Here is a 12,770-nt window from a genome sequence, read left to right as displayed (position 1 = left end):
TAGAAAAAAATATGAGCGTGGTGTATATGGAAAAATTGCTTCGACATACGACTGTTTTAACATACTAGTCTTCTTTTATCCGGAAGACTGCCTGCATTGCACAGCTGGTTGTTCTTTAAATGAACCAAAACATTTGTTTAACAATGGTCTATTTTAAAACTTTAAAATAGACCAAATACATTTTAAAGTGTGTGCAGGAACAAGCTGTTTATTCTGCAGTGTGGCACCCAGTCAGCACAAGGTTTATCTTACTTTATTGCAATTCAGCACCACGGTGGACACCCTGATTCCAAGCCGCATGAGCTGTTTTATTATTAGGTCAGCTGTTTATGAAAGTAACCCTCCTCTAAAAATAACTACACAAAGCGAATGAAACAACATAAAAACTGAAATCAAGACAGTTACCATTGGATTAAAAGTTTCAAGTAAATCTGTATTGTAATCTGACTTTTTACACTGTGTACATAGAAGAAGGTGCGGTTGTTTTGCACTGTGTCCAGGCTACTTAACGTATAGGTTCTTAATATAAAAGTCCATTATTCTCCATCGCGGGGGAGCATCTTCCGGGGTCATAGGCCACTTTCTTCAGGTAGTTTGGTGAGAACGTCCACTCCGTCGGACGTGACGACCACGGTGTGTTCGAACTGCGCCGACCTGCAAACGGAGCAAAGCAAAACGTTCACGTGTTCATATACAGTGTAGGCGCATATATACAGATCACGCTTATAAATGTACGCATCGTCTGCGTGATGTCGACTTTGTGAACCCAGGACTGTGTACCTTTTGTCATCTACCGACACCGCCGTCCAATTGTCCTTCAGGATCCTAAACTCCCAAGACCCCTCCATCAGTATCGGTTCTGCAAATTCCAGATGATGTCAAGACAGTAACATAATAATTACTTTATTAATTGAGCCATTCCATGAAAGGAGTGCCATTTGGGTCCACGACATTTAAAGTCTATCAAATACAATCTGCCAACATGTTGGCAGATTGTATTTGCTAATGCTAAAACTATTTGTTTTAAGTTCATTAGTAACATACTATATGCGAGAATGTTATTTAAAAGTGAATAGATTTTATATAACTTTTACAAAAGACTACTGTTTATTTTCATGTCCGTATATACTGATTGAAGTTGCATCACAAATAGTACAGAATAAAAGATGTATTACCATTACAATTTCATTATTTTCAGACCCCGTTACATTAACCCTTGTCACAAATAATGCATGCGTAATGGACGACATAAATAATGCATATAAATTGTACCTGAGGTGGGAAAATACACAGATCAGCCACAACATTAAAATCACAGACAGCTGAAGTGAATAACATTGATCATCTCGTTCCAATGGCACCTGTCAAGCGGTCGGATATATTAGGCAGCAAGTGAACAGTCAGTTCCTGAAGTTGATGTGTTGAAAGCAGGAAAAATGGGCAAGCGTAAAGATCTGAGTGACTTTGACAAGGGCCAAACTGTGATGACTAGACGACTGGTTCAGAGCATCTCCAAACGGCAGGTCTTGTGGGGTGTTCCTGGTATGCAGTGGCTAGTACCTACCAAAAGCGGTCCAAGGAAGGACAACCGGTAAACCCACTACAGGCTCATTGATGCATGTGGGAAAGAGAAGTCTATTCCGCCTGGTCCGATCCCACAGAAGAACTACTCTATCACAAAATGCTGAAAAGGTTAATGCTGGCTATGACAGAAAGGGGGGGGGGGGCATCTGCCGCTCTCTGCTCTGTGGTCCGCATCCGTGACGGCCGGGGGCTGGTCAGGGGCCAAAAGTGGGGTGCGGAGCCGCCCGGCATGGTGGAGGCGCATGGCGGGCCGCTCTGCGCCGATGGCTGGTCGCTGTGGGTTGGGTGCCTCCAGGTACGGGAGGTGGGTGCGCTGGGGCACAGTTGGGTCTGGGTGTGGGGTCCGCGTGGCCGCTGCGTGGCCGCTGCGTGGCCGCTGCGTGGCCTGCTGCGCCTCTGCGTTGATCTGGTTGTGCTACTCCTACCTCTCCCAGTGCCAAAACTCATACTCAGCAGATACACCACACAATAGGCCTAGGGTTTGCACGACGGGTGGGATGCGAGCTATGTGGGTAGGGATGTGGCAGACGGCTGCGATCTTGCCCGTCATGCTCTTGCCCTGACGTGCTTCTCGTCCGTCCTGAAATTTAAATACCACTCATACTAGCTTAACTCCAAACAACACTCCACCAGACCTGGGTCGGCGGGGCAAGAGGGGTGAGAGTGATTCGGGTTCTACTTTCTTGGAGGACTCGCACCCCCACACCCCGCAATTTAAATTGCAATTGCCAACAGCACACATTGAACACTGGGGTTTTCCAGGGTGGTGGGACGCTGGCGGGTCGGTGTGGGGGTGTAGCTGCCCGGGGGGCGGCCGGGTGGGCCCCCTGCCGGCTGGGTTTGAGTCCTGCCAGCTTTGTTTTTCCATGTACATGTTGTTGTCTGGTTCTATGTTTATTTGTCTCACCCGTGGTGATTCTCCCCCTCCTGGAGTAGTGATTAGTTGTTTAAAGACCAAAACATGCTAACATTGTTCTCTAAAGAGGGGGGTTGGTGGTGGTTCTGTATAATCAAAACCATGACCTTTTGTCATTCTACAGGTCATCCACAGGACAGAGTCATTGCAGCAGTTCTTGATGATTAAAGAATTAATAAAGAGTGGCATTGCAGGTTGAGAAGTTGAACTCCACCTGCAGACTCACTCTGTCCTAGATGCAATGGCACAAATACTCTGTGATGTCACGCACTCGCCCCCCAATACCTGTCCGACCTCCTCTACCAGCACACTCGATCCCGGAACTTGCGGTCCTCAAACATGGGTCTGCTGTCCATCCCCTGTACCAAATTACGAACTTTCGGGGACAGAGCTTTCAGCGTGGCAGCCCCCACCCTCTGGAACGCTCTCCCTGCCGTAGTCCGTAACACCCCAACCCTGGACACTTTCAAAACAACCTTCAAGACCTTTTCACCATGGCCTTTCCCCATTATTTAGTTAGTTTAGATATTCCGTTGTTTTGTTTTTGTCCCCCCCCTTGCCCCTCTCCTGTAAAGCGACCTTGGGTTCTTTGAAAGGCGCTATACAAATTTAAGTTATTATTATTATTATTATTATTATTATTATTATTATTATTGTATGCCCAGCATGCTGACAGCACAGGTTGGAGGAAAAAAAAAAGTGCTGTGAGAACACACAGTGCATCGTAGCTTGCTGCGTATGGGGCTGCGTAGCTGCAGACCGGTCAGAGTGCCCACGCTGACCCCTGTCCACCGTTAAATATGCCTACAATGGGCATGTGAGCATCAGAACTCGACCATGGAGCAATGGAAGAAGGTGGCTTTGTCTGATGAATCATGTTTTCTTTTACATCATGTGGATGGTTGAGTGTGTGTGCATCGTTTAACTGGGGAAGAGATGGCACCAGGAGTGACTATAGGAAGAATACAAGCCGGCGGAGACAGTGTCATGGACTGGCTCAGAGCTGTTTTGGCGTGGCGAGGGGGAGCTACACAATAATATGCAGGAAGTTTTAATGTTGTGGCCGATTGGTGTATGTTTTCTGTGAAGTTTAATGTTAAAAATAAAGAACGAAATGTGAAAAAAATCTTTTCTGAAAATAGAAAGGCCAAATGGCAGCCATCTCACGGAATGACTGAATTAGACAGCTAATTCACAGCCGAACGGGCTTACATGGCCGACTTCAATTCGACTCACCGATCGTAAAGGACATTCCTTCATCCATGGTCATGTCGTTCTCATTGGCTGTGGAATAAAATAACATGAGTGAAAAGAACTTATGGAGATAATATATTGAACAATCTTTAAAAAAATGAATTCACCATGGTGCCAGATCTCCGGGTGGCCGTGGAAGTAGGAGCCAATACCGTGCCCGATGAAATAGGGACACACCTGGAAGCCGTTGGCACGGGCGATTTCACTGTGAACGCAGGGGAAGACGGTTAGACGTTAGGAATTTTAAGTGTGTTATTTATTCATGTATTAGAAAAATATAATAAATATTATACCTCTGTATGTTGCTTATACCTGATGGTGTTTCCTATGATGCAGAGCGGTGCTCCGGGCATGCAGGCGGCGACGGCCTCATCCCTGCAGCGCCGCGCTGTCTCCACCAGTCGCCGTCCGGTTTCATCCACCCGGCCGATAGGAAAGGTTTCCGAGGTGTCTCCGTGGTAACCCTCAAAATACACCTGTTGTAAAACAGGCTGGAGTTAGTATTATTCATAAAAAAATGTGTGATGGCATGTGTGAGAAACAAGTTTATATCAACTTACAGTCACGTCAATGTTGATGATATCCCCGTCTTGAAGTTGACGACTGCAAGACAAATAGATGATGGAAAATTCAGAAGCTGTTTAATAATGTAATCAACTTGCAGGGATTGAATTTTTTATTTTAGTTCATTTTTCTTTTAAAAAAAGCAATGTTCGATTTTTTTAAATATATATTTTCTAAAATATTATTTATATTGATATTTTTACATCAATTTAGGAAAAAAGAGGTACTGTAATTAATCAAATCTGTGAAAGTACGAGAGTCTTTGTGCATTCTGAGTTTTAAATATATATGATATAATATATACATATTGAATCTCCTGATATTGAGAACATTTGAGGCATTTTTTATGAAAGAAATTGAGAAAAAAAATGAGGAAAATCTTGAAGGAACATTTTGAGAAAATAAATGAGAAATTGAGAACGAAAAAAATATATTTGTTAAATTTGTTGTTTGAATAACAAATAAAAACAAGATTAAAAAAAGAAAGGATAAAAAAGACTAAATAACAAAGTGAATATAAACTCTGCTTTTGGTGTGGGTGTGCGTGTTTAGCTTCATAATTTTAATTTCCATTACCTGTCGGGTATACCGTGGCAGATCACATTGTTGACCGACGTACAGACAGACTTTGGGAAGCCTCCGTATCCGAGAGGCGAGGGGTAGGCATTGTGCTTGATCGTCTCCTGGTGGACGATGAAGTCGATCTCATCCGTCGTCATGCCAACCTAAAAAAAACAAAAAAACAAAAAAAAACAAGAGCAAATTTATTCTGGTGTGATTGTTAAGACAAACGGCTCAAACGTGGGTCAGTGTGGACGATCTTTGGTACCCGCCTTCAAACTGCGTCCGGCTAACAGCAGCACGTGTCTGGCTAGCTGGCAGGCTTTGGCCAGCCCCTCTATCTGCTCCTGGTCTTTGAGCTCGATGTAGTCCGGCCATTCTGGAACCACGCCGGTGCCCACGTAGTCGGGACGCACTATGTGCTGCAGACGAGATAAGGAACCCAAACGGTGGGGGGGGGGGGGGGGAAATACATCACATCCTCACATACATACACACTTAGACACACACACACTCGTGTGATGAACACTGTAGAAACTGTAATAACTCAGTAATTACATAGCAATAACTTATCCTTTTATAAAGGTGTGGCAGGAACTTACCATTTTCACCATAGGACCCTTTGTGTAAGTTAAAATGTAAAAATGGCTTCTTTTTTTTTTACCTTGGGCACTGCGTAGGCAGGCCTGACGACGGCCGGTCGCACCACATTGTGAGAACGGGAACTCCACTTTCTCCAGAAGAAGCTCCTTTGCTGCTGGCTCGGGGCACGGACCCTCTGGAGGAAACCCAACCCCAATCCTGGAGAGGGAACAAAAATAAAAAAAACAATTTTTCAAAAGCAGCAATATCAACACAAAATTGGAAAACATGATTCTCGCTTTTTCCCCCCCTCTCTCTTCTAGCTGTGGGATTATTTCACCTGCTGCACATTCACTGGATCATTTTAAGAACGATTTCTTTTTCACATGCAACCAGAGAACTATGGTGGAGTGAAATGATTCAGGGGCAACCTCTAAAGGCCGTGCAATAACATTTTGGAAGAAAGATGCATGACGAAATTATATCGGAATACAATTAATAATCATGGGAATGATGATAATTATTCTGCTTTTATGTATGTCTGTGTTTAGCTTTGCGTTGTGAATGCAAAACCAGACTTGTCATTTATAATTCGCCTTTGATCGGAATTAACTGACAGGGAATGGCCGCGTCCGTTCTTCCGCCAGCGTCTGACGTGTATTCGTGTTACATACACAATCTAGCGGCGACATGTTCCCTATTCATATCGCTCATACATCACTCATCGGTTTCCTTCCAAACGCGCGGATGGACGTGCCTTCGCGGGTGATCGCAGGCTTCGCGACCGTGCGCCCGGGAGACGGTGGAAGCCGCCGGTACCTGCTCTCGCCGCGAACCCCGCAGCGGCGGGCGCCGCCATGTTGCTCGTCACGTGACAGACGCGGGTTTCCGGCGTCCGAGGGGGGGGCGCGCGCGCGGGCACGACCGCGTCACGCTCCAAAAAAACGCTCAACCCCTAAACCCTCGCGAGAGGTTTCTCCTTCCGGCAGCGGCGCCCCGGCCTCACCCGGGGGAGACGCGCGGAGACGCGGGCGGGTTCTGAGCGCGTTCCGCGAACGACAGGGGAGAAGATGGTGGTCTGTGCGTTGCCCTTTCTGCAGAGTTTTGCGATAAAGGGTAAAATAAACAATAGAAACACATTTACAATAATAGGCACGATTGATGACAATAGTAGTAATGATTATAACAATGACATTATGTATTCTTATTATTATTGTTGTTGCTGCATTTCCTCGGGTGCTTTTGAGGTGGATGGGTGGGAGGGAGGGAGGGCAAGACTGGCTGCAGGCCGTTGACAGCTATGCAGCAATCTCCCTCAATTGATAATAATAATAATAATAATAATAATAATAATACTACACTATATATAATGTTCTCGGGCGCATTTTACCGCAGTTAATGTCGTCATTGAACGGAATAAGAGCAACTCTCACAAAGACATTTTTAATACAAACAATATTTGAAAATAAACAAAAAAAAACAGCCACGTGAGTTCACTGCGTGTACTGCTTGTATTTAAATCACTGGCGTAAGGGAGGAAGACGCGCAGAACAGAAGGTATTGGCGGCGGATGATCCGCTGTGGCGACCCCCAACGGGCGCAGCCGAAAGGAGGAGACTGAGGTGAAATATGTATAAAAGTAATGTTGAAAGACTTGTCCGTTCCAGTGCCGTGAAAGCGCTCGCCTCGCAAAAACAAAATGCGTGCGCGGCGCGCTCGCGGATTTTGGCAGTGATATGCCGCCATAGCTTTATTTCATCTGTTTAATCATTTACACAATGTTTTTAAAAAATGTCGAAATAATGTAGGCGCGTGTAGCTTCATTTCAAAACCATCGATTTTCATATTGGCATCGAGCTCGCATTGTTTACAACCACTATTGTGGCTGTAAATAAATACTGTAGTGCTTTTATGTGCTTTATATAAGATGCAGAGTCAGAAAAGAGATCGGAAGTTAATTTACCATTTCTATTTTTTTTTCTTTATTTCTATATATTTCTTTTTTTTTTTGTTTTGTTTTTTGCTCGTTCTATATATTATTTTCTGAATTAGATTATATTATTATTTTTTGATAACTCGATCTACCTTGGCACAGCCGTTGGAGTTGCCCCTTTACAATTCCACTGCAACGAGCTCTTATTTGTGATAACAAATAACTCATTTTAAAGCCCCGAATTTATTAATCCCACTCGATGTTTTTGAAGCCGATTCGACTTGCATTCAGAAACCGTTCTAACTGGTATAAAGATAGACTTCATATAAAGCTGTTTATTGGGGACACTTTCCTTGCCTCACCCCCGGGACCTTCAACCGCGTTTCTTTCTGTAACCTAGCAACCCAGCTTCTTCGCTCCACAAAAGGATCACAAGTGGCCACCAGCGCCACCTGGTGTATGGAGGTGGTTTCCAGTCAACCTTTTCTTTTTTTTACCTTATTCAGTATTATTTTAATATTAATATGAATTAACGTCGCATAATATATTTTTTGCACAATATATATTTTTTTCCCATTCCCTCCGAATTAAATCACAACAGAAATATAAACGCATAACATACGAAATGACTGGGATGTCATCGTTGCATTCATGACGTCATATAAACATATATACGAAGTCAGTCACACCGCGAGGCGTTTGCAGAGGCAGTGTGAGCTGTTGGTTATGCAGCTGTGCAGGATGCAAGCCGCCATCACAAGTCAAAAAGAAGAAGAAGCAGAAGTTAGTCTCTCACACACACACACACACACACACACACTCACACACAAAATATAGCGTTTGCCATTTAGTAACGGACGAGGGCAGTAATGCAACATTACATAGGCCTTTCTGTTTTTGTATTATCTATACTCCACCGTGGCATAGTATAGTTATAGTATAATTTTGTATAGTGGAGTTAAGTTTAGTATAGTATAGTTTATTATAGCATAGCATAGTATAGTATAGTTTAGTTTATTATAGCACAGTATAGTATAGTTTAGTATAGCATAATAGCAGTACAGTATAGTATAGTATAGTATATTCTAGCATAGTTTAACATAGTATAGCATAGTAAAGTATAGTTTAGTATAGTGTAGTATAGTACAGTTTACTATAGTTTACTATAGTATAGTATAAAAAGTATATTTTAGTATAGTATAGTATAGTTGAACATAGTATAGCATAGCATAGTATAGTATATATAGTATAGTTTAGCACATATAGTATAGTTTAGTATATATAGTATAGTACAGTATATATAGTATAGTTTAGTATAGTATAGTTTAGTATAGTATGGTATTGCATAGTAAAGTGTTAAAGAATCTCAAGCTTGAATGTCAATACTGTGAGATCAGGGGTGGGTAGAGTTTAGAGAAGGTTCTCTAAACTCCTCCCTGGTGAACTGACAGGTGAATCTCTACACCTCGCGTACTATATATATATATATATATATATATATATATATATATATATATATACACACACACACACACACACACACACACACACACACACACCCGCCCTTAAAGGCCGGGTGTGTGTGTTATTTTTTGTTGTGTATTTCCATTGAGTTATGTCCACATGCTATGCATCCTAATTTAATGTCTATTTGACTTCCTAACAGATCACAATGTATTGTTTGGCAGCTGTTTGATATACCTACCTCCGATTAAGGCAGAATTGTATGGAAGCAGATCATGCACTGTGTTGGAGCCATTTAGTATAAACCTGATGAAGTTAAAACCTGTAAGTAAACAAACTGTCCAAATTTAGAGGAAAAAGGGATTGTATATTTGGTTATACTTTATTTACTTATATGATACTGATGAAGGATTTAAAAATTCCTTCTTATCCTAGTGGATGCATTAATAATGTAAGCTAACAATATGTACTTTTGTTTATTATATTTAGCGATGCTAAGCTAAGCTTGACTTATGTTCAGTTATTGTACAGAAAAATCATCCATTCATCTAGTCCTCCACCCATTCATCCATTCCCCACACAATAAATGGTTAAATAGCTCTTGGATCCTTGTGTTTAAATGTGCACCCCGAAAAGAGCCTCTATGGACCAGTCGTCCTTATACTACCTAACCAGGAAATAATAATCTCATGTACATCACATGTCAAGTTTAAATATACAGTATAGTATTTTTTCATAAAGTATAGTTTATATTATTATTATTATTATTATTATTATTATTATTATTGTTGTTGTTTTTATTATTATTAGAGAAGACAATAGAAGACAATTGGATTAAACAAAGCGCAGCATATTAAAGGTCATAAATATATACGTGTCTAAGGACAACTGACAATCATCAGAGAAAGTTCTTTAAAATAAAAACACAATAACATCGCTGTCATAATTTACAGACATTCCTGAGTTAGTTGTGGCGTAGGAAACCCACCCACACATGCAAACATGGCCCGATCATAAAATTTCACTGTAATCAGGCCGGAATAAATGAACTTCTGCAGAAACAAAACCCACCGGAACAGAGATCCAAAGCACACTCTTCCATTGAACTTTAATGAAGGTCTGACTACCCTGGGCCCTGTATTGCTGCCTGCAGCTATATTTGTTATTATTAGGGATCCAGCCCCGAAGGATGTTTTTGTTGATAAAAAACTGACATCAGTAGTCTATGGATCTCATGGATCCGCCACACTCACAGACAAGATGAATAAAATGTGTATTCAGGGCGGTTCGACATGCCCTTCCTCAAAGTTTGATCAAGGTTGGTCCATTGTGGAATAATTTAGAACACTGTATTTTTTGTCATCGGTACATGCATGCACAAATGACGGCTCGCACAGGTCACATGATAGCCTTGCAGTCTAGTGGTTGGTCAAAGACCGGGTCCTCTACAAGATGGCGGCACATGCAGATGAGACTTACATCACATTTTCATGGATGTCATGGATCCGACAAACCCACAGACAATCTGAATAAGATGTGTATTTCGGTCAGTTGCAACATGGCGTCATTCGAGTTTCATCCAGATCGGCGGTTCAGTATTGTGGATGGAGTTTGTGATCAACAATGACTCCTGCACCAAGACAGTGCCACACATACACGTATACTACAATGAAGATATCTGGACAATGAAGAAATAGTTCTTATCTTGCAAAGAAACTGCAGGTGTAATCTAACTGACCTTCTTGTTTGGATGTTATTTACACATAGCCTTAAGAAGACTGAATTCATGTGAAGAAAGTCCTATTTTAAGATTTGTACATTTGGGTTTATTTATATATAGGTTTATAAAATACCTTATTATTGTGAAGGCCGTTTTCCATTGATTTACAAAATGCTGGAAAAAAACATTTGTTCCCCAAAATGGACTAATAATCATGATAAATAATCGTGCTCACAAAATTGACTAAAATATTTGTGATTATAATTTTAGCCATAATCACGCAGCCCTACTTTAGAATAATAACCGGCGCTAGTTGTGGTGTAGGAAAACCCACCCATAGCTGCAAACAGCACCCGATCATAGAATTACACTGTAACCAGGCCGGAATGAATGAACTTCTGCAGTCACAAAACACACCGGAACAGAGAGCCAAAGCACAATCGTCTGAACTTTAACGAAGGCCCTACCCAGGGCCCTTGTATTGCTGCCTGCAGCTATATTTCAGAATCCAGCCCGCAGGGCTCCCACCTATTGTTATTGTTCCGATTTTTATTATTCTCTGAATTTCTTGGGCTACTAAAAGTGTCCAGAACAGGGCAACTGCTTAGCGCTATTGACATGGTTGAGGTGTTGTTAGAACTGGGACGTCACAGACATCACATGGTTCAAGTTTCATACAAATTGATCCACATGCAGAGCAGAAAATAGTGAAAAACCAACATAATTTGACCAATGCTCGGAAACTTTAGACCGGTAATGGAACAAGATGAGTTTTAGAATAAGATGCTTTGTGACATTATGTGATGTCCAATTTGCTATAAATGTGCAGGTTGTGGTTCTGAATGTTAATTTGTGTTGTGTGCGGTGTGCGTTGTAGACTGTAGTGGTTAGAGTTTACAAACTAGGTTTGTGTGTATGTGTGTGTGTGTGTGTGTGTGTGTGTGTGTGTGTGTGTGTGTCTGTGTGTGTGTGTTTATGTACCATCTTACATGGTAAATGTCTGTGGGGCTGTTCGATTGATATTTATCTCTTTGGTTGTTTGTTAATGAAGACATTCTGTTCGGTTCTAACCCTGTGTCCGATGCTGCATTGTGGTCCTCCTTACTTTGCCAGATTCGTGGAAGTGTTAAGATACAAAATCCGCCGGTGCATGATAAGTTTCATATTCCCTGAATGAATCGGAAAAATAGTATCCTGAAAATTGTAAATAATCACATAAAAATGTCAACCTTTTTTCAGTTTCATGGAATTGTAACCCATTGAAAAACTTGAAAAAAAACATAAATCCCCAGAAACTCATGACAACGCCGATTGAAGTCCACCCCACTTTTGCAAAGAATGATGTGTCTATGGTCTAGGAATGCGTCAGAAAAATACAACCCGTGAAATTGTTACTAATCACAAAAAGAAGCCAACACTTCAAAATGTAATTCATCACTAACACGACTAAAATGGACCCTGTGCATTGCTGCCTGCAGCTACAGTATATTTATTATTATTATTATTATTATCATCCTGAGCATTTTTCGGGCTAAAAGTGCCTGGCCCACGACAACCACTGGACCCATGGACACGTTGAGGTGTCAATGGCAGAATGTTAGTGCATGGTCGGTACGCCCTGGTTCTACAACTTCCGGTCGGGTGGTGGAGTGAGATGGACTCCATTGCCCTGTAGTGGTTACAAACTGCACGTGTGTATGTGTGTGTGAGCGTGTGTTTGTGTCGCATTGCCTGCTTAACGTCGACCAGAGCATAATTTTGCGGCATGCAAGCCAGTCCTAAGACGCAAACTGAAGGAATCAAAAACAGTCCAAAACATATTCCGTGTATGTGTCCTCACGCATGGAGTTTGCTTGCAGCTTCAGAGTAACGGGGCCGAATCTGGGTTTTCTTTAGTCCCAAAAGTTAAGAAAATATTATTATTGTATAGCTTTAAAAATATATGTATATATTGTGGGGGTTTTTGTATTGCTGTATTATAAAACGTTTTCTCCAAGTAGGCTTTGTGTCCCTAAACATTTCCACACCTATTATGGGTCCAGATTCATTGGTTGAAACACACGCACACACACACACACACACACACACACACACACACACATAGTAATACAATGAGGACAATTCCATGTGAAAACAAAACGTTGATTACGTAACTTTACAGCCATGTTTAAGTAGTAGGTTAAAACCTTATC

At 41.7% G+C, this 12,770-nt stretch overlaps 1 protein-coding gene across 1 annotated transcript; it reads right to left on the bottom strand.

The window, feature by feature from the left end:
• Positions 1 to 421: 421 nt before the first annotated feature.
• Positions 422 to 6,326, bottom strand: metap1d (methionyl aminopeptidase type 1D (mitochondrial)). Its single transcript, XM_080010623.1, has 10 exons — positions 6,281 to 6,326; positions 5,544 to 5,680; positions 5,152 to 5,301; positions 4,895 to 5,043; positions 4,315 to 4,357; positions 4,067 to 4,230; positions 3,862 to 3,959; positions 3,737 to 3,784; positions 781 to 859; positions 422 to 654 (listed from the first exon to the last, which is right to left on the bottom strand). The coding sequence occupies exons 1-10, from the start codon at positions 6,318 to 6,320 to the stop codon at positions 570 to 572; spliced, it is 993 nt and encodes a 330-aa protein (XP_079866749.1). The 5' UTR covers positions 6,321 to 6,326; the 3' UTR covers positions 422 to 569.
• Positions 6,327 to 12,770: the final 6,444 nt, after the last annotated feature.

The sequence above is a fragment of the Zeus faber genome, assembly GCF_960531495.2.
Source record: "Zeus faber genome assembly, chromosome: 12".
NCBI lineage: Eukaryota > Metazoa > Chordata > Actinopteri > Zeiformes > Zeidae > Zeus > Zeus faber.
The sequence above is the reverse complement of the archived record's forward strand: the minus strand, read 5'-3'. Positions and strand labels throughout refer to the sequence as shown.

Coding starts and splice junctions, on each gene's coding strand:
- metap1d (XM_080010623.1), bottom strand. CDS start 6,320: ATGGCGGCGCCCGCCGCTGCGGGGTTCGCGGCGAGAGCAG. Junction 5,681..6,280: donor GGGGTTCGCGGCGAGAGCAG/GTACCGGCGGCT, acceptor TTCCCTCTCCAG/GATTGGGGTTGGGTTTCCTC. Junction 4,358..4,894: donor TGCCACGGTATACCCGACAG/GTAATGGAAATT, acceptor TTTGTCTTGCAG/TCGTCAACTTCAAGACGGGG.